Genomic DNA, 20,346 nt, shown 5'->3' on the forward strand with positions numbered 1-20,346 from the left:
AGAAAGTTTTTCAAATTAAACCAGACCGTTTAACACCGTACCGATTCGAAACTGAAGTTTCTAAAATTTAAAAGGTACCATTTCAATCCCCTTATATTATGATTAACTTTTTACTACCAACATTTTTTCTCACTTTATCTTTGTTTTCAACTTTTAGTTACCCGTTCAATTAGTAGGTATCTTACCAAACAGAGCCTAATCAAAGTCTTCCATTCTCCAAGGAGAAGGGCTTAACCATAGAGTCAAACAACCACAAAATAGCATTTGACTAATTTGACAATAAAAATTTTGAACTTTTATTGTTCACTAATATCAAGAAAATTAAATTACTTTTTACCTTCTAACCTTCTAGGAATGAGGACTTTATCCTAGAAAGGATGACATGAATAATCTAAAAAATGCCCTTAGAATTAAGCTTGGAACCATATACTCAAGAAACAAATTAATCAAGTATTTCATATTCATTTTGCTGCCTAACACATAGGTTTTTGTGAATAATGTAAATAATTAAATAGGGGTAATTTTTTTAATATATTGTGTAAGAAGTTAAATACATACTAACATGAGCAACCAACAAAATATGGTATTGGCTTCATAAAAAGAGCCCTTTGACTAAAATTAGTTTAGGCCCCCATTTACATAACTCATAATGATGTTAGCAAAAAACCAACAAAAACCATCTTACAAAATCACTAATTAGCACCCATTTGAATACTATTTACATATATGGTCCATTCACCATTTCCTAAAAAATTTGATAAAAACAAGAAAAAAAACCTCTACTAACTAAAACTAACATTATTATTCTTTACATTATCATTGACATAATCCTAACAATTCCTAATTATTCTAATATTAACCATAATAATCTTGCTATTTCGATTCAAATTCCATTACCTTAATGCTATTAACAACGCTGGCGGTTTTTAGGAGTCGATTATACAACCTTATTCTTGTAAAAATAAAAAAATTGTTTTCGATCTATCCAGTGCAACAAATTTCTTGTACTAGAGAATCCATAATTTCGCCGACCATTGTTGAAACAATTTCTTCACCTTCATCTTCATCATCAATCAAGTTACTTGACCTTCCAAATTGTTGCATATCTTTCTCAACTAATGCATCAATATCTTGTAGAGTTTGGCAATTTGAACAAGGAAAACTTCGGATTTTGGTGCACAATATCTTCACTAATTGAAACCCATTAATATGTTGATAATGATGCTTATCAACATAATTAAGATAATGATAATGATGATCAACGTAAGGTTTCAATATATCAGCTAACATTTCATCTACCAGATGAAAAATTAACTTTCTATTAATAGAAAGGTTTAATCTATCACAAGCAAATTTATCACTTGTTGTAAGATAATGGGTAGCTTCTAAATTATGGTAAATTGATGGGTCTAATGGATGAGAAGGTAAAAACCATCTCATGAAAGAAATTGGTGTGTCTCTGTCAATTCCAGTACATTTAAGGATTTTTGTGATGTACTGAAACTCCATCACAGAGTTGGTTGTTGCATCTTTTGGCCTGCTTTTCCAATGGTCCGCGGGTACGTGCGTCGCTTTTTCTTCCGCCTTTATTTTCTCGTTTATCCCTTGCCTCGGATAACGAGATAACCGACTTGTTGGACTGGTTGTGGTCGTGGTTGTGATTGTAGTTCCAATGCTGGTGTTTTTCATGATAGGTTTTGAAAATTGAACATTTGATGAAGTTCCCTATGAATTTTTTACCTTTATATTAGTATAACCTCTTTTTGACCATGAAAAATCCAATCCAAAATTAAAAATTAAAAAATAATCTTATGCTTTTTAAAATTTATAAATATTGTATTGAAAATTCACAAACAACTCACATAAAAATAAAATAAAAACAATTTTAAAACTCTAATATTCAGCTTTTAAAAATTTTACATTTTATTTATCCTAGCAAAATCCAGGTTTTGTGTTTAATTTACTTTCAAAGGGCAGTTAGATTATTAAAAAAAAAAATAATATCGTAGTCCTTTAAAAGAAAAATGAAGTAAAGGCCGGATATTTACAAGATAAATAAAATGTGAGATTTTTAAAATTAATTTTTTCCAAAAATAATAAAAAGTTACCTCTTTGTCAAGTAATTTTGTAGTAGTCTTGTTCTTGAGTGTGACAACTGAAGGAATTGTACCATGAATAAGATCACTAGACAACATAGTCTTGGTCTTACTCTTCTTATTATTCATTGAAGCTCTAACAAATTGTTCATCTTTCTTATTCTTTAATGAATCATAAGACTTCAAAAAGGGCTTCTTTTTCACCAAATTCATCTTCTTTACATTCATATCCTCATTATTTTCCCTCACCATTTTTTGTTCTAAATCTCTATCAACCATAGTCTTCTGTTGTTGTTGTTGCTGCTGTTGATGTTGATGATCAATTTTTGAGTTCATACTCATAACTTTATTATTTTCATCATGATATGATGAATTTTTCTTGATCTTTTTGGGTTTTGATGATCTTGTTTTTGATAATGAATATGACAAAAGATGTTCATCTCTTCTATAATGATCTTTTTTATTACCATTACTAATTGTATTAGTAATATCAACACCAACTCTTCTACTAACACTTTCCCTAACTTGTTTCATAATTTGCCTAGCATAATAGCTAGGACTTTTAGTAACCTCTTCTTCATGACAAAATTTTTTCCCTTCTTTTCTTTTTGTACTTATTGATGAGCAAGATGGCCTAGACAACTCCATTTCCTTCACAATACTATTCTCCTTGTTGATTTGAAGAGATAGTCTATGATGATCAACAACATCCATGGCCCGCCTTCGAGTCGAGATGGATGATGATCTTTGTGGGCTTGGGCTAGGCCCATTGGGCTTATTAGTGGTGGGTTTAGTGGTTGTTTTGAGATGAGGTAAGATATGAGAATGGGATGATCTTGGAGTGGTAGTGTTGGATTCAGGTAGAATGTCTAGGCCCATAAGTCTTGCAACAAGGGTTGGAGTCCTTACACTTGCTGGTGAGCTGCCATCTGATGAGAAGTCTTCTATTCTACTTCTGGGTGTTTGTACCAGCTTCAGCCCTGTGTCTTTTCGATTCGTTTTCACTTGAATACGCTTCTGAAAATAAATAAATTAATTAACCGTATAAGTACGTAGAAAAGATTAAATTAAGTGATAGTTTGTGTAAACTATGATAATCCTTACAGAAAACTGATCTTGATAATCATCCTTTTCTTTCTCTTCTATTGATTCCAAGCTGTTTCGTGGTGCTTCAAGACCTGAATTACAACATTAATAAAACTTAGTTAGTCCTAAAACCTCTCATTTTGAAATTGTAACTACAACTCCATGAGCAAATACTGAATTAACTCGACTGTTATTATTCTATAATAATATACTTTTGAATTTACTATATAACGCAAATATACAAATTCAAAGGGTCCGAGGCTTTATAAAATTTGTAATCAAATAACTTGCGCAATAGTCTAAATTTCTCCTGACTATAAAAATGAAAAGTTTCAAGAAATTATAATGAATAATACCTTTTAAAGAAGTATGATCATCAGGGAGAAAAGAACTATCTTGAGGATGTAAGCATAACTGAAAATCAAACATGTGAAGTACAGCATTCATGCATCCTCCTGCAGTGGCTGCCGCTGCAGCTGCTGCAACTGGTGGCGGAGTACTTGATTTTCTTCCTATTCCTCCGCCACCGCCTTTATTATTAGTCCTTCCTTTCTTGGAGGAGGATTTGGTACCCCAGTTTAGGTACCATTCTCTACCCATTAGTACTAGCTCAAATATTCTTTTTTTTTTATGGGTTTAATTAAATATTTATTGAGAAATTTGTAAAGTGGAAAGATGGTTTAGTGTTGAAAAAATTGAAATGGTATAATAAGAAGTAAGAAGTAAGAAGTGTGATGTATATGTTGGGGGGGTCTGAAACTGTTGGGTTGTTTTTATATGAGAGCACTCACTTCTGAGCAATCATATGTGCTACACATTTATGGAGAGTTTTAAATAACTGACATTGTCTAGTGTCTACCATTTTTTTTAAAAGAAAGTATCCATTTTAATGTTTATTTTTAAAATTGAATTTAATTTCATAAAAATCTATTTAAAAAATGAGTGGGAGATTTATCACTAAATATATGAAGTTGATGTTATAAATATTGTTAGAATTTAAGATATAGTTTTGAATAACTTTTAAGAATGAGAAGAGGTAACCTGCTTATAAGTTTTAAAGAGATTTAGTACTAAATTTAATTGGTAGTAGTGAAAGTTACTTTTTTAGTTTATGAAATAATATATTCTCTTCTCTTTCTCCAATGGTCATGTAAATAATATTGGTATTTTAACACTCTGCTTCATTCACATGTGAGTCCTTAGAACTTTTACCCACTAGAAGGGTACGGATTCAAGTCTATCCAAAAAAGAAATTGTTATCTAACGTGGTTTTACCGTGAGACACACTCACATATGAGCTAAATAGCCCAACTAATATATATTGTATGCATATGAGCTCCTTGTTTTGTGAATGTCTATGGGTGCTCTTATAGCAAAGTAAGCCCTTTATTCATGAATTTAAGTTCCATTTTGCCACCTTTATTTTAGCTGCTATATTTCAAAAATTTTTTTATTTACTATTTTAGTTTTCTATTTCTATTTGTACTTTGGATTTGTTTAATTAGCTCAAATTTTTATTTGAATTGGTCTAAAAAAGTTTAAACCAAATTAATTTGATTTGTGAAAAAATGTTATTTGGATTTGGATTGAAAAATAAAAAAACAATGAAAATTTTTTGATTTGATTTAGTTTTATGAAAACATCAAGCTGCAAACCGAAAATGTGACCCGTATATAAGCCTTAAAGAGACTTACTACTAAAACCAATTAATAATATCATAAGTTATTTTTATATTTTTCCTATGTAAAACAACTCACATCTGAAAATATGGGGAATAAAATTGGCATAATAACAAATAGAGTATTATTTTCCATAATTAAAATAGTCAAATAATCATTGTGGGGTACGTACTATTTCTTCCCACCCTTAAGTGTGCTTACTGCAGCAAAGACCTGGAAAGACCCATTTATTAACTTTTCAATTGGGAATTTGAATTTGTATGGAATGTAATTTTTTAAATTATAAATAATATTATAAACTATAAATAGAATATTATTCAATATATATTTTTCTTTTGTGGATGTGCAGAAGTTAATCAGATTAACTTAGCTTGCTGACAAGTCCATGAAGTTTTGTATTCAAAAAAGGCATGGGAGTGGTATTTTTAATATTTATAATGATAATAATGCATACTTATTTAGAAATATAGAGTTTTACATGTTTTACTAAAAATTCTCATATAAAATCTCATTAAGAAAATTGAGTAGTATTAAAGAAATTTTGAAATAATCAAATTTTACAGGTAAATATTCAAAATTATTAATATTATAAATAACTTATATAATTTAAGAACTACATTTAAATTTGGATCATATCCAAGGCCCATTATTACAATACAGTAGAACTATTAAAACAAAAGTATAAGATTTGATGAGAATTTCTTTAAGAAGATATAATTCTAATATATTTTCTATCTCTTTTATATTGTTATTGATAGTATTATTTTGTAGAAGATAGACTTTTACGTCCCTTTTTCAGATTTTATAAGTAATGCTCGCTTCGTTTCTATTTATTGTTTTTTTTTTTTTTTTGCATTTTATTTGTTGTTCATCTGAACAATCTTTTACTTATATCACATTTATTTAGACACAATTAGCATTAGTCACTCTAATTTTAATACTTTCAGTATTTATGGTCGCCCTCACAAATTTTCTACTAACTTTTTTGAATGTTTGCATTTCCTTTATTTTTTTCACTAACTTAATTAATTTATATATTTTTTTATATATCTTTATGGCATTCATTTTTTCTTTTAATTTATTTAATAAAATAATATATTTTTTTTATCTTAAAAATTCAATTTTTTTAATTCTATGAATATTCGTTATGAGAATATGGTATAGAAAAATGCAAAAATTTTAAAAATATTGAAATACAAATTTTAAACTTAGATTCTTTGTTTAATATAGGGTTGCAATGAGCTAGCTAGCTTAGCTATGTTTTGCATTAAATTTAGTGCAATGAAATTAGAGATTAAGATTGTTTAATTGGTGTGTGATGGACCATCCTATAAAGTCCCAATGGCTATGAGTATGACAAAATCATTTTTAAGTAGCTGGCTTAGTATAGCTGTTATGGATATGCTGCTATATCACCACTACTACATGATTTTCCTTCTAGACCTTTTAGGCTTTTTCATTACTTTAATGAATTCATACAAGTATTTGCAATTCATTTCTCATTTTTGTCTATTTTTGTCTATTTTTACTAAATTATTATTATGTCCCTATTATATTTTGTTTGCAAGTGAGCTCAATAATTTATGCAATAATTATAGGAGTATAATATTACAATAAATTTCAAATTCAAATCTTAGCAATGTCAAATATAATAACTTTCTTTGTCACACGAAATTTTATTAATTTATTTTTCCATTTAGTTTAATTTATCTCATCAAATATGTCATATTTTTATGAAAAATTATATGAGTAAAATTCTAAATTTAATTAAAAAATTTATTTCAACTAAGTGAAAATTCAATTTTAAACTCATCAAACTAATAAATATTAGTCATTTTCTTATGACAAAGCAATACATTGTGACTTGTTAAAGTTTTCGATAAAAAAGAATTCAAATTGACAATGGAGGTCTCATCAGACATCAATAGGTTTAGTCCTTACAGTGCTGAAACTATTTGTCCATTTAAAGAATACTCCTAGTAGATGTGACAATTCCTAAAATATAACAATAATCCTATCAAAATATATAAACCACCACATTATAATTCCATGATATAAAAGACTTACTTATCCTGATTTTGTATTATTTGTAGTTTTTGTCTGCCTAAAATTCTCACAATTTTAAAAATGATAATATATGTCATCTCGTAAATATATATATATATTATTATAAATATTTATTAGGAACATTCAACAATAATTGTGTCATGTAAGTAAGTAGTGAAATCCTTGAAGAATTTACTTGAAATATGTAAACTACTATCCTAGTTAAGAATAATTATGTTTCTTGATATGATTTTGTCTTGGTAAAGCTAAGGATACTAACTTATTATGTTGTTTGAAATCATTTTGTTTTGGTGAGGTTTGTGATTCTAGTACAATTCATTTTTATTTTATTTTAGTTTTATTTTGCTATTTTGATGCTAAAGTTTTTTCAAGTATTAACAAAATTATTATTATCGAAAAAAATCATTAAAATCACCGATCATACCTTAGAGTGTCTAAAACACATTTTAATATTTACTTATATTTATATATAATCTATTAGTATACAACCTTAATAAATGTTAATAATTTACATACTCCCTTTACTCTAAAGAAATAGCCTTATTTTTCTTTTAATTTTAATGTGTTATTTAATTTGTCCAATTTTTATTTTTGGCCATAATCTACACTTTTTTTTTTTCAAATTCTCATCTACACATCTAACTTACATTTTCATCTAAACTATCTATATATTTCTCTCGTTTTTCCATAAAAAAATATTTTTATCAATTTTACTCACTTTTTTATATTCTTACTCTTTTTGTACCGGGAGTTATTTCTTTTGGGTATAGAAAAATACTCTCTCTGTTTCATTGGAATTGCAACATTTACTCTTAAAAGCTCTCACGTTAATTTACGTAATATTGGAATCTTAATTGGAGAGATGAGTATATACCTTTTCCCATTGTTTGGTTAATCAAGTCAAGATCCAATACCCAATCTAAAATGGAAAATTTGGGGAATATGTCAAATGTACTATGCATTCAACATACCCCATAAGCATACCTAACTTTAGTTCAAAATTTGAGCTCCTTCAACAATAAGATATCCCTCCAAATATTAAAACCGCTCAATTTGGGAGTTTAAATTAGTCAAAAGAACAAGGTGATTGTGAGGGGGGATTGTTTATTGGGGATCTGCAAAAATTAACACCAACCATTACTCTCATGTGATGTCCTTTTAAGAGCTAATTATCCCTTAATTAAAAATTAATGTCTTCATTAAATTAAACATAATCATGATCTTGGTAAGATTTGTGTATGTTGTATTATATTAATTAATACTTCTTCATTGATTAAATCAAAATTATATCCGTTAGTTTTATGTTGTGGTTTTTGGTTGGATGGATGACGCAAGATGAGATCAAAATCACATTCAACCATTCCTCTTGGGAATTGGGAGGCCACTGATCAGGTGTACCACATGAGTTTCGCTTTTGCTCGTTCAGATTTTGCCGCATTTTACTTCCTCTTGAGAACAAAAAATGCATGTTGAGTAGAAGGTTTAAAATGTGATTCTTATTAGGTGCAGATATCAGTTAGGGAGTTTTTTGACTGCGTTCATTCTTTTTACTCTTTTTTTAAGGGGCATATGTATGATTTGTCCGTATCTTTTAGGAAACAAATACCTCACGCGAACCCTATCTTATGCGGAATACTGGATATATTAATAAAGTAAGGATAAATAAAACAATTTATAATTATTTTATAATATATATATATATATATATATATAGCAAATATGATAGAATTATTGAAATAATTTAAATTGATGGATTGAGTAACTTTTTTGACAAGAACTTCAAGAGAGAAGAAATTTTAAATACAAGAACTCTTTTTATCGCAAACAAATCTTCTTATACGATACATAATACAGACATAGACATGTTTGAATTGTCAAGAAAACAACTCAATTAAAAATTTAAATTGATAGTTTGAGTCCTCAAGATATGTTATCTAATCTAAAACGTTCCTCTAGACGAGAATCCTTTCGATTAGAAATGCGGATGTAACACAAACTTTACTCATATCTGGCACTGAATATTTTACTTTAAATAAGGGATGGTTGAAATTCAAATCCGTAACCTCCTGCAATGTTTATTTTTGATACCAATATACCATGTTAAGAAACCAACTCAATTAAATAAACAGATACTAAAGGTTGTTCTTACTTTTTAAGCTCCTCCTCCAAAAATGATCTTTAATTTTATTTATAAAAAGACATCGATTAAGACAAGTCATTAGATATTAAACACAAAATTATAAACATAAACTCTAATTAAGATAAGGTCAATTATAGAATACCATGATCATAATTAATTTTAATTAATACATGTTCATCATCATATTTTCAATCTGATTTGACATATATATAATTCATGAAATGGGATGGATTTTGATTATTGATGTTAAGCAAAATAAGTTTGAAAAAAAAAAACATATATATGTCGATCCATATTTTGGTTTGAAATGTATAATGATTCATGATACTCGCCCATCCCAATCCCATGCACGTTATACTACTATACTGTTTCTACCTATATTTAGTTTGTTTACGAATTCAATATTTTGAAATTAAGACTCTATCATTATTGTTATTGTTGTTATGGTATACTCTATGATATAATATTTCAGTTTTTGACTAAAAATAATTATTTGATTGTGTTCAATATTTTAAACCCTTTATATATCTCTACATTAGAATTTTATATTCTTTCTATTTAAAAAATAAAAACAGTAAATAAGGAAATTAATTTTCATCTATTCTCTCATTGAACACATTTTCATTTTCCCCTTAGCATAATTATTTTCTTTGAGTACAAAAGAGAAAAATAATCATCATTTATTATTCATTAAAAAAACAACTCCATTAACAAAAAAAACTGTTTTTAAATTAAAAATGTATTTCAAAGAAAAATTTAGCTCCTTATTAATTTTCAACATCTGATCTTTAATTTTCTCTTTTTAATTAATTATTTCTTCTTTATAATTTTAAGGTATTCTAGAAAATCCTTACTGACAAAGAAGAAAGATAAACAATCCGTCATGCATATACGTAGGTATTAAGAATCAAACTCCTATCACAAGGGTGAAAGAGAAGATCTTTTGATCAACCCTCGTTATTTTCTCTTTATGTATAGGTTCCTAGCTTGTTAGGCTCCAATTGATCTTGCATAGTACTTTTATAATTCAATAATTTTGAAATAATGTTCGTATTGTAAATTTGTCACCACTTGATTCGACTATTCCTTTCACTAATAAGTTGTGACATTACATGGTTTTTTAGAGGTAAGTTTTGATATACATACATTGATACATCAACATATTATTGATATATTTATTGTTGTGTTAAACATACTAACAATCCTCTGTTTTTTTATATTTATATGTTCTCCAAAATTTTTCACATAAAAATTAAAAGAGAGAAGTATACTTATTATAAAAAATTAAAATCGAATTATTTTGGTTGAATAAATTTTAATCTAATATGACCGCCATATGAATTAACCTACCAAATAATTTTCACAAAGTTTGATTTTTTTTTTCTGGTGCAACTAGTTGTTTCTTTGGATTTATTTTGCTTGAGCTAGATTCGGGTCTTATCTCAGTTGGATAGCAAACACTAATTTTAAAAAAAAGATTTAAAGTTCGATCCTTATCCCCTTTGCTCAGCCTACTTTCTAGAACACCTTAGCAAGGGCAACATCTTCTATGAAGTGTTCATGTTCTTGACTCAGCTGTCAAAAGCGCGTAGTTTTCCATATGTCGTTTTAATTTGCAACATTATTAAAAAACTATTAAAACATAAAGTACATGTTAATTTAATCATTAAAAAATATGCTGACTATAATCATATTGAAATGCAATATTAGGGTTTTTACGTAACCCAATGCAATATTTAATTTAAATCATTAATATGACTACGTATATGTAAAAATTATAAAAAGTTGATATTTAAAAAATCATACTTTGAGATGAATTTAAGTATCTAACAAGCTAGATTCCACTTAATATTATAATTTATCTTATAAATTGATGAGAAAACTTCAAACAATATTAACTGATAAATAGTGTAAAAAGTAAAAGTGTTGTATCTAATTAAGACCAGAAGATATACTAAAATACGTATTTCATCGGTCATATATAAATTAAAAATTTATTTACAATAAAAAAATTATTTTTTATGTTTAGTGGGCCGTGTTATTCTATAAAATTCTTGTCTATCGCACTTTTGTGCATTCCTCAAAAAACGCTCTTGCTTTGGTATTATACTAGTTCCGTACTAAATGTATGTAATTAGTTATGGTTCTACCGTTCTGAATAAATTGAATGGCTTCTGAATAAGTAGGTAGTTCCATCATCGATGATGTTCATGTTGATGTACGTACTCTTAGCAACCTACTGTTTCTTGTAGGCCATGGATTGCAGATGAAACTACTCCTATTCATCTTATGTATTTGCTGCATAACTACTGATGCATTTGGACCCAATGCCCAATTAATTATGTAAGGGAATATAAATTATAGATGTGGAACACTTGCGATCTTATGTGTGTCCCAATAAGTTTGGGATAATCCACGATGTACAATTATAATGAAACATATTAATCTACTTATTATATCGATTAATCGACATAATTAGTTTAATTAATATACACTCCATATATATAGCTGTCCAACACATCATTTTTACTACTATTTCAATAACCTAATTCGGTTCCACCAAGCTAATCGTCACGTGGATGTATTAGAATATATAATATGTCTTGGGGTCTTAATATCAACTTAAACTTTTAATTGAGTTGTTTTCTTGACATGATATTAGAGCTAACGTGATAAAAAGATCACGAGTTCAAATCTCAACTGCCCTTCAAATTTAAGTGGAATATTTCGCGTCAAGTATGAGGAGAGTCAGTGCCTCAGTCTCCATCCACACACACTTCTAACCTAAAGGGCTTCCGTGTGAGGGGGCGTGTTAGAGTATATAATATAATTTAATGAATAATTTGCGAATTACAACCTTAAAATTTAGATTTTTTGCAAATTACTTTCTCAATGTTATCAACGTCTATTACATTCAGGCCAAATCATAGCATTTTGACCACTAAAATGGTAGAAATCTTGTGAACTGGCCTAAAAGTTGTAGATGATTAATGATATTTGATGGTTGTGTTCACAAAAATTTATTATAAGTGTGAGTTACAAAAGGTCTAAATAACTTTAACACTGTAATCGCAAATAAATTTAATTTAAATAAAAAAAAATCCAATTACTAATAATTAGCATGTACTTTCATGTTTACACAGTCTTACAAACCAAATGCATGCATGCAACTCTTTAGGAACAAAAAAAGTTAGATCAAAAAGCAAAAGAAGAAGCTGAAAAGCAGCAATATTTATCAGATTCCAAACAACAGTAAATTTTACACAGATTTTCTTAACCAAAAAGGAAGAAAGAGTAGCAACCAAACCAGAACTGAATTAGCATACCTTTTTCATGCAAACACTTTATTAATTCATTCAATACGGTTATATTATACATATTGTGTCTCGTGATACAAATATTGAAAAATTATTTGGGTTATTATACTCATTAATTTTGTGTGATTATAATCAAAAGTGAGAAAAAATAGAAAAAATATGTGATATGATTAAAAATATGGTGGAAACACTAGCTTATATAGAAATATTGCAAAGTTAAAATAAAGATTATAATAAGAAATACAAAGAGTACTTATTATAAGGATGTTTTGTATATGGATTTGGTCCATACCATTTTAGTATGCATTAAATTTAAAAGGTATTAAAATAATAAGTATTTCATCTCAAAAAAAATAATAAATATTTTTACTTGACAGATATAATCAAGTATAATCGTTGAAATTTGAGAAATACTTGTTATTTGATGCACAATTTATAAAAAAAAAAAACTATAATTTATTATCCAAAATTTTGGTACAACGGCTATATTTTAACATGGCATTAGATTCTAAAACTTTAACCCAAAAAAAAAAAAGAAAAAAATTATTAGGCTTAATTCATTGAAGATTCCTTTTTAAATGTATGATATTCCTGACCCATCACTAAAATCAAGGACCCTTTAGCACTGACAAACACAGATAAGAAATGGGGGAGGGGAGAGGATGAGAGAACTGTTTCAAAATTTGAAGTTAGGGATGTGTAACTAAATTATTAATATTATGCCATAAATTAGTAATAGTGTTATAAGGATAATGTCTCATTATGTCTTTTGACTAGTCACTACTCTTTATACTCGATGCTATTTCATTTTGCACATTTTTTAATATAACTGTTTTAATATTATACTCGATTTTGTATAATTTTGAACATTTATTAATATACAGTTTTGATTTTGCACATTTGGTTAAAATTATGAAAAGTTGATATTAATAAAATTTACAATGAGACGAATCAAATTTAGAAGATCTCACTTTAATTTTTTTTAACTTATAAATTGAGAATAAAATATAAATTAAGAGTCATAGATGAATAAAAGCTAAAATATCAATGAGATATTTGATTAGAATAGGAGGGAGTATAATGTCAATGACAAGGAAGACAAAGGTTAGTTGGAAAGTTCTTTGCTAATAAGGTTAAGATTGTATACATCCAACCTTTCAAGTTCCACTCACCTTAGAAAGAGCTATTTAATGGCATAAGTAATTTTTAAGTAGAATTAGTTCACACTAAAATATTGTGCCCCTTTAATACTTCTAATATTCTCTTATTTTCTACTTGTATCACTTGACTTTCATCCGTATATGAATAGGTGTATCATATTTTAGTGTGTACCAGATTAATACAAAGACTTTTACAATGTGGATGGGGTAATTAAACGTACTTTCTCTGTTCCATATTAGTTACAATATTGACATAAATGGCACTGTTTATTCATCAATTTTAATTTGTGATTAGTTTTTAATCTACAGGTTAAAATATAGTCAAGTGAAATATTATTTAATTCGTCTCATTGCAAAGATTATTGATATTAAATTTTTATAATTTTTTATTATACATTAATTAAAGATATTAAGAATTGAATTAGTGCATTGAACTGCGTGGAAAAAAAAATAATGCAAGTAAATTGGAACGGAGGAAGTATAAAGTTTAGTGATATAAAATGAATTGTGTTGTAATAAGTGTACTTTTTTTTATATATAGAATAGGTAATATATCGTGGAGCTAAAATTATAAAATTAATCTTTTTGGTTCTATTGGTTTCAAAAATTATATAGTACTAGAAGTTAATATAATAAAAAAATTACGAATTCAATCTGTTAATAGGTTTAGGGCAGGTGAAAGTGGTTGATAAGTGCAATTATATATTTATGATGGTTTATGAGCATTCAAGCTATTTTTGGTTATTTCAGATATTTTGGTGCGAGTCATGGTTGATTACTAATGCTAGGACTCAATCAAAATAATTTTTTTTTAAAAAAAGCTTAAATTGTCTTAAGTAAAAAATTATCTCTAGAAGAAAAGGCCTACTCGAATTTTAGAAGTTAGTCATGACGACTTAAAAATTATCTCAAGAAGTTAGTCATAGCGTTACCTACTGGAACATGAAAATCGGTTTTACGGCCAACCTTATTACTGCCGACTCAACGTTAGCTAATGAATCAAAACTTTGGGCGTACGATAAAAAGCCGACTTGACTTCTTAGTGCTTTTGAGGAGCACCAAGTTGATGTTAGCTTACAACATACAGTCACGGTAAATAATATTTTACATTATTGGCTAAACCTAAACTTAATGTATATATGTATAAATTAAAGGTTTACCACATGTACAAGTATGTATATTATGAGATTTGTGTAGCTTGCTATGTAGTTGCTACATGTTACTTATTAATATATTAAGACAATTGACAATAAAATAAAGAGTATAGAATAATACTCCTATTTGGGAACAAATGTGGGAAAAAGGACAATAATTAGGAGCGTTTGTTTGAGGCTTACAGAAAAATAGGGTCAATATTTTTGTGAAAACAAATAAGACTCATTATTGAACACAGGAAAATAAGCATAGAAATTGGGGAAAATGTGGTGAATTTTCGTCTATTGTCCCCATTATTTTTCATAATTAAGGCAGAGATCGTCTTTATATAACACAATTTTAAAATAAAAAGTTTATATTTTTATAATTTGTATTAGTTGGACCATATAATTCATATATATGGCACGTCTTACAATGAGATCACCGTCTCATACAATAATGTACAATTTTGTAAGGTAGTAACATATTAATTTTAATGACAATCTCTAATTGTATGCATGTTAATAGTTTTAGTAATTAATTAGTTTATATTAGTATTCGTGCATTGATGCATGATGATAATAATTTTTTCTAAAATAAATAAATTAAGAAAATAATGTTTCATAATAAATTGCTAATTTTCAAATTAGAAGTAATATATAACTAAATATTGGATAATTTAAAATTATACTGATTACACTTTATGCTTATATTATTGAACAAAAATTGACATGAATAAAATGATACATTAATTGTCAAATTTACTAGGATTATATAATTTTTGGATTTTTTTTCTATTTAAATATTTTTTATGAGATTGAGCTAAAATTGTTCAATTTTCTAATTGTTTAAGTTTTCTTATAATTCCTTTTGTTTTCTTATTTTGAAGGTTAGTGGTCTTTGAAGACCATATAGTGACGTATCAAACTTTCAATCTCCAAGAGATAGCTATTTGTTTGTCTTAGTTTATTAAAGTTGAGTTTAACATTATTTATTGTCTTTTAGTTCAAGTCTTACCAATCCCTCTCTTTGAAATAGCGTAAAAGTGAAAATAAATTATTCTTAAGGAAAATATAGGTATTAGCTAATAAATAAAGAAAAAAAATTAAATTGTGTGCATAAAATTTAAAGATAGTTAAAAGGTATGAATGAAATTATAAAAAAGTGGTGAATCTATTTACAAATAAGTACTCCCTTCAATTCAATGTTAATGTTCGATTTGCTTTTTAGATACTGTTTAACATTTCACTCTTAATTAGTATTTAATTCCAACTCTATAACTTAAAATATATAGTCAAGTGAAATCTTGTTTAATCTATCTTAAATGTACATGTTATTAATATCAACTTTTTATCATTCTTAATTATACGCAATTAGAGATATTATAAATTGAACTAGTGTATTGGCAAAAAAAACAACAAATTAATTCTGAATTGGAGGGAGTATTTCTCAAACAGCAAAATACAAACAGCTCGTCTTGTATGAGACCTTCTCATCATGAGACGGGTCCATATAATAGCCCATTTTTTCAATTAATTACTTTGAAATCATAAGTCATTTTAAGATTATAAGTAATTACTCTAAGGCTATAAAAATATATATATTAAAATTATAAGTGATCACTTTAGTGTTATAAGTGATCAATTTAAGACAAAAAATATATATTGGGCCAGCCCAATAAAAATGGTCTCACCGTGAGACCGTCTCATTCAATTTGGGCCATATAACAAAATCATAGTTTTATTATTAGTTTAGCCCAAGAATCAGGCTGTGTAACAAAATCTCGATCCAATGAACAAATTCCAAACGCAACTCTCAAGTCTCACCTCTATAACTGACAAGACAACCCAACCCAATTCAACCCTGCTTAACTCAACTCAACCCAGATAACCCGACCCGTTTTCTCTTCAGAACAAGAAAATGAAGTGGAACAGGAGATCAAAGACGAAGATTTAGAGAATGGAATGGCTTGTTATCAAACTTAAGTACAAAGTTTTCTCACTGTAATCATCTTTCTACTTTTCTCCATTTTCATCTGTTTGTGTTAAATTTTAGTACTTTTGTTAGATACATACTTGAACGTTTACTAAATTTTAATTGACAATATATCATAATCCGAGGACTAATCAATGCAGGGAATTAATCAATTCGGTGAAAATTTGTAAATTAGTGAATTTTTTGTGGTTTAGGGTTGAGAAGTATTTTTCTTTTTGATGAACTATTAGTTGAAAAATGGAGGATTCCCTTTTGGGTTAAGGTAATTTTGCATGATAATGAATTTGCATTAGAGAAAGATGAATGGGTATTATATTGATGGTACAAGTTTTTCTAACATGGTTATGTACTATCATTTCTTCATTTTGGATCAAAAATGCTAAATTTTTGTTGGCCGGTTGGTATCAAGAAACTAACGCAACCAAAAGTGCCGAATATTCCACTTTAAATGAGGGTTGTTGAAATTCGAACCCGTGACCTTTTGTCACGTTGGCTTTTGATACAAGGTGTCCATGTCAAGTAACCAATTCAACCAAAAGCTTAAGCTGATAGTTGAGGCTTGAAGATATGTATGGATCTACTGGTGTATGGTGTTATTCACTAGTCTCTGATGGTGTGAAAACAGAACATATACTCAATGTTTGTCCATGTTATTCTGTTATGCATATGTTGAATGATATGTGTATGAATGCTTGTAATGGATGATTATATGGTCGTGTTTAGTATTTACATAATTCCCTAAAAAATATACCAAACCAATCATAAATTGCTCGTCTCAATTTGCTAATTGCGTGGGGATTACTGAATGAAATAGCACAGGCGGTGTTTGGAATTGTTCGTGTATAGTATTTTGGGGATTTATCACCTTAGCGAATGAAGGGGTTTCGTCAAACTTCTTAAATGGGAAGTAGTTCCCAACCTTCGCCTCCTCGCTCAACCACCACCACCTACCTCAATCATTTTACCAATATTGTTCTCTTAAGACTTCCTTCAATTTTACCTCATTTCAAGCATGGCCTAATGTGCCTTTGTCTTCTTAATAATTTGATGCAAAGTTTTGAGATTATATATGACCAAAACCAAAATGTTTCATATGCAGGTGGCTCCAGTGAGGGGATAGCACTTGTTCGTATGATCATATCCATGGGGACAAGTGTATGCTGCATAAAGCTCGGAATGTCACCAAAGCGGTCAAGTATGTTTTTCGTTCAGATGTAGTTTTTGCTTGATCTTACTAAGCATTATTTATCGATAGTCAAGAATGTTATGCAAGGTCTAACCAAACACAATTAGTACTAATTTGGAAGAATTCGATAAATGTTGCGTTATATTAATCAAAGTGTAGAATATAAAACTCGTACATTATTACTCTCTCAACTCTTGAGTATCTAAAGAAAGCCTTACTTCTGTCTCTTAGTCCCTTTTTATTTGCACACAATCCCGGCCAGTGTCAGAACTTAGTTTACTCTTCGGCAGTTCAGTCGCACTTCTCCTACTTCATTAACCCCAACATTTCCGAGCTTTATCATTGAGGCTGCAAATTCTCCGAAGAACAAGTTTTGATCTTTTGCGAATGCCTCAATCATTGATTTAGTGCGTTGATCATTATACATGGCTTGATCTGTTAAAAACACACCCTTTCCAGCGATTATCTGTTTGTAGTATTCATTATCGAATTTTGCTGAAGTTGGATCCAAGAACTGTCCTGCATTTCCATTATGGTTTGGCCTAGGACATTTCTTCTTTAGCAAGCTAGCGAATTCAGGGTTCATGCTAGGATCAGTCTCGTGTACTAAGCTGAAATTGTGGACGCGAGCTACAAACGAAGAACAATGTGAGAAACCTAGTGTGTGGCCACCCGATAGAGCCACTAGATCCTTAATTCCCAATCCTCTATTAGCAAAACTCTGAATTAGTTGTGTCACATTCAAAAATGGAGGTGGAAGATTGATAGTATCATTAGCTTTTGATATCCTTCCATCTTTTCGTCCTTTTAGCACATTCCAGAAAGGTCCCCCTGTCTGAGAAATCGGAAGTGAAAGTCCGTCAGTGGATTAAGTGAAGATTTATTGAGTTTCAGGATCGAGGAAGAGGAGAGATAGGTGAATGACTAGCTAGGGGTGTTCCATGGGCATGATACGGGTCAGGCTGGGTCTGAGTAAATGTGGGTCAAGTCAGGTCGGATAAGGGACCTTAAAATTTAATATGGGCTCTATTTGGGCGGGGCTTGAAAAGACCGGCACGATCCATTTTCATTAATTGAAATTATTATTATCTCCATTGATCAATTTATAATAATTAAATTGTAGAAACGTTGATAATCCACATTTGCATTGTCATTTATAATAATTGTAGTAGAGTTTTTTTTTCTAATTTATAAAGGCCCGTTTACGGCCCTGATTAGGCCCTTTATAGCCCGCTCTATCTTAATTGTAGTAGAGCCCGTTTTCAACCTGGCTATGGGCCGGGCCCGTTGAACACCCCTAACTAGAACTTACCATAGTGACTACATCTCTAGCAGCTATGGCAATTGTGTCTGCACATGAAACTGTGTGTGGACATGCTTTCTCTAGCTTGGCCTTTGCATCGTCAATAACATAGAATGCTCGAATTGAGATGTTAGGAGGCCCATCCTTCTCTGCTTTGTTTTCTGGTGTCGAGTCTAGTAAAATCGATGCATCACATCCCTAACATGATTCAGTACATTAGTTATTGTATTAGTATAGAAACAAATGTAAATCAGCCTATTTTGAACTGGTACAATCTATTATGGCTAAATCTGTTTATATGTAGGCCTTCCTAAGCGGGTTCAGGTTTTAGACTGGAATATTTTGCTCAAACCTGAGGAAGTAATCTAAATAGGATCTATTAAGTTTGGCTGGATTTATTGTCAATGTAAGTATATAATCGGAAAAACATAAGTGCACACACTTCATAAGCTAAGGAGATACCATCACAAAACCATATGGAATTACGAGAAAGACTCTAATAACTTACAAAGTGTGCACACCATCTTTAATTCATCGATGTGGGATAACAAATCCCAACAGTTTTCCAACAGGGAGATTTTCTTACCCTGATGAAGCAGTCATGGAAAAACATGCGAAGAAGGCGAGCAGGGACTTTGGGATCATATATGGAAGCATTACGAACCGTCTGCGCTATAATAGACTCAGCTTGTGGACATGTTTTTGCATAGTAGTGAGCATCTAGTGCTGCCTGAGAGCCGAAAACGGCGCTAAAAAGAAGTATAAGAGCTGACAAGAAGAGGGATTTGGTGTTTTGAGTAGCCATTTGGTGTTTTGAAGGGAAGATTATTGTTCTTAGCCAGGCTTTTGGTGATGGAAGTACCATTAAATTGAAGTATTATTTATAGGTAATGTAGTACAGTGACTGAACCAAATTTGGTAATGTAAGGGCAATGTTTTGTGCTTTGAAGGCACTCATTGAACTCTAGAACCCCAGGAAACCACCTGTCCAGATTGCACTTTGAGATCAAGTATTTCTTTTTAATCTTATCTAAACTTCCAAGTTCTAACAAAAAATACATTCCCCTTTTATTAATTTTAGCCGATGGGAAACAGACTTTTTGGTTTTGCAAGGGTAAAGTTACGTACCTCTGTTTTTTTATCAATGTAAAGATATTAGAGTAATGTAGTGTAACCATGGAAT

The 20,346-nt window shown here is 29.4% G+C and overlaps 2 protein-coding genes and 1 long non-coding RNA gene across 4 annotated transcripts; 1 reads left to right on the top strand and 2 right to left on the bottom strand.

Moving 5' to 3' along the window:
- Nucleotides 1-628: 628 nt before the first annotated feature.
- LOC130806889 (uncharacterized) lies at nucleotides 629-3,966 on the bottom strand. Its single transcript, XM_057672115.1, has 4 exons — nucleotides 3,539-3,966; nucleotides 3,201-3,274; nucleotides 2,109-3,113; nucleotides 629-1,725 (listed from the first exon to the last, which is right to left on the bottom strand). The coding sequence occupies exons 1-4, from the start codon at nucleotides 3,780-3,782 to the stop codon at nucleotides 982-984; spliced, it is 2,067 nt and encodes a 688-aa protein (XP_057528098.1). The 5' UTR covers nucleotides 3,783-3,966; the 3' UTR covers nucleotides 629-981.
- Nucleotides 3,967-16,481: 12,515 nt separating this feature from the next.
- Nucleotides 16,482-19,856, top strand: LOC130806305 (uncharacterized). Of its 2 annotated transcripts, none has more exons than XR_009040298.1 (3): nucleotides 16,482-16,682; nucleotides 17,774-17,869; nucleotides 19,725-19,856. It is a non-coding gene; the product is annotated as an uncharacterized LOC130806305 (long non-coding RNA). The 2 variants fall into 2 exon arrangements; XR_009040299.1 differs by having other exon boundaries at nucleotides 19,468-19,755.
- Nucleotides 17,984-20,107, bottom strand: LOC130806301 (peroxidase 66-like). Its single transcript, XM_057671318.1, has 3 exons — nucleotides 19,750-20,107; nucleotides 19,173-19,361; nucleotides 17,984-18,695 (listed from the first exon to the last, which is right to left on the bottom strand). The coding sequence occupies exons 1-3, from the start codon at nucleotides 20,026-20,028 to the stop codon at nucleotides 18,132-18,134; spliced, it is 1,032 nt and encodes a 343-aa protein (XP_057527301.1). The 5' UTR covers nucleotides 20,029-20,107; the 3' UTR covers nucleotides 17,984-18,131.
- Between the last annotated feature and the right edge of the window lie 239 nt (nucleotides 20,108-20,346).

Source organism: Amaranthus tricolor, chromosome 2 (assembly GCF_026212465.1).
Source record: "Amaranthus tricolor cultivar Red isolate AtriRed21 chromosome 2, ASM2621246v1, whole genome shotgun sequence".
Lineage (NCBI taxonomy): Eukaryota > Viridiplantae > Streptophyta > Magnoliopsida > Caryophyllales > Amaranthaceae > Amaranthus > Amaranthus tricolor.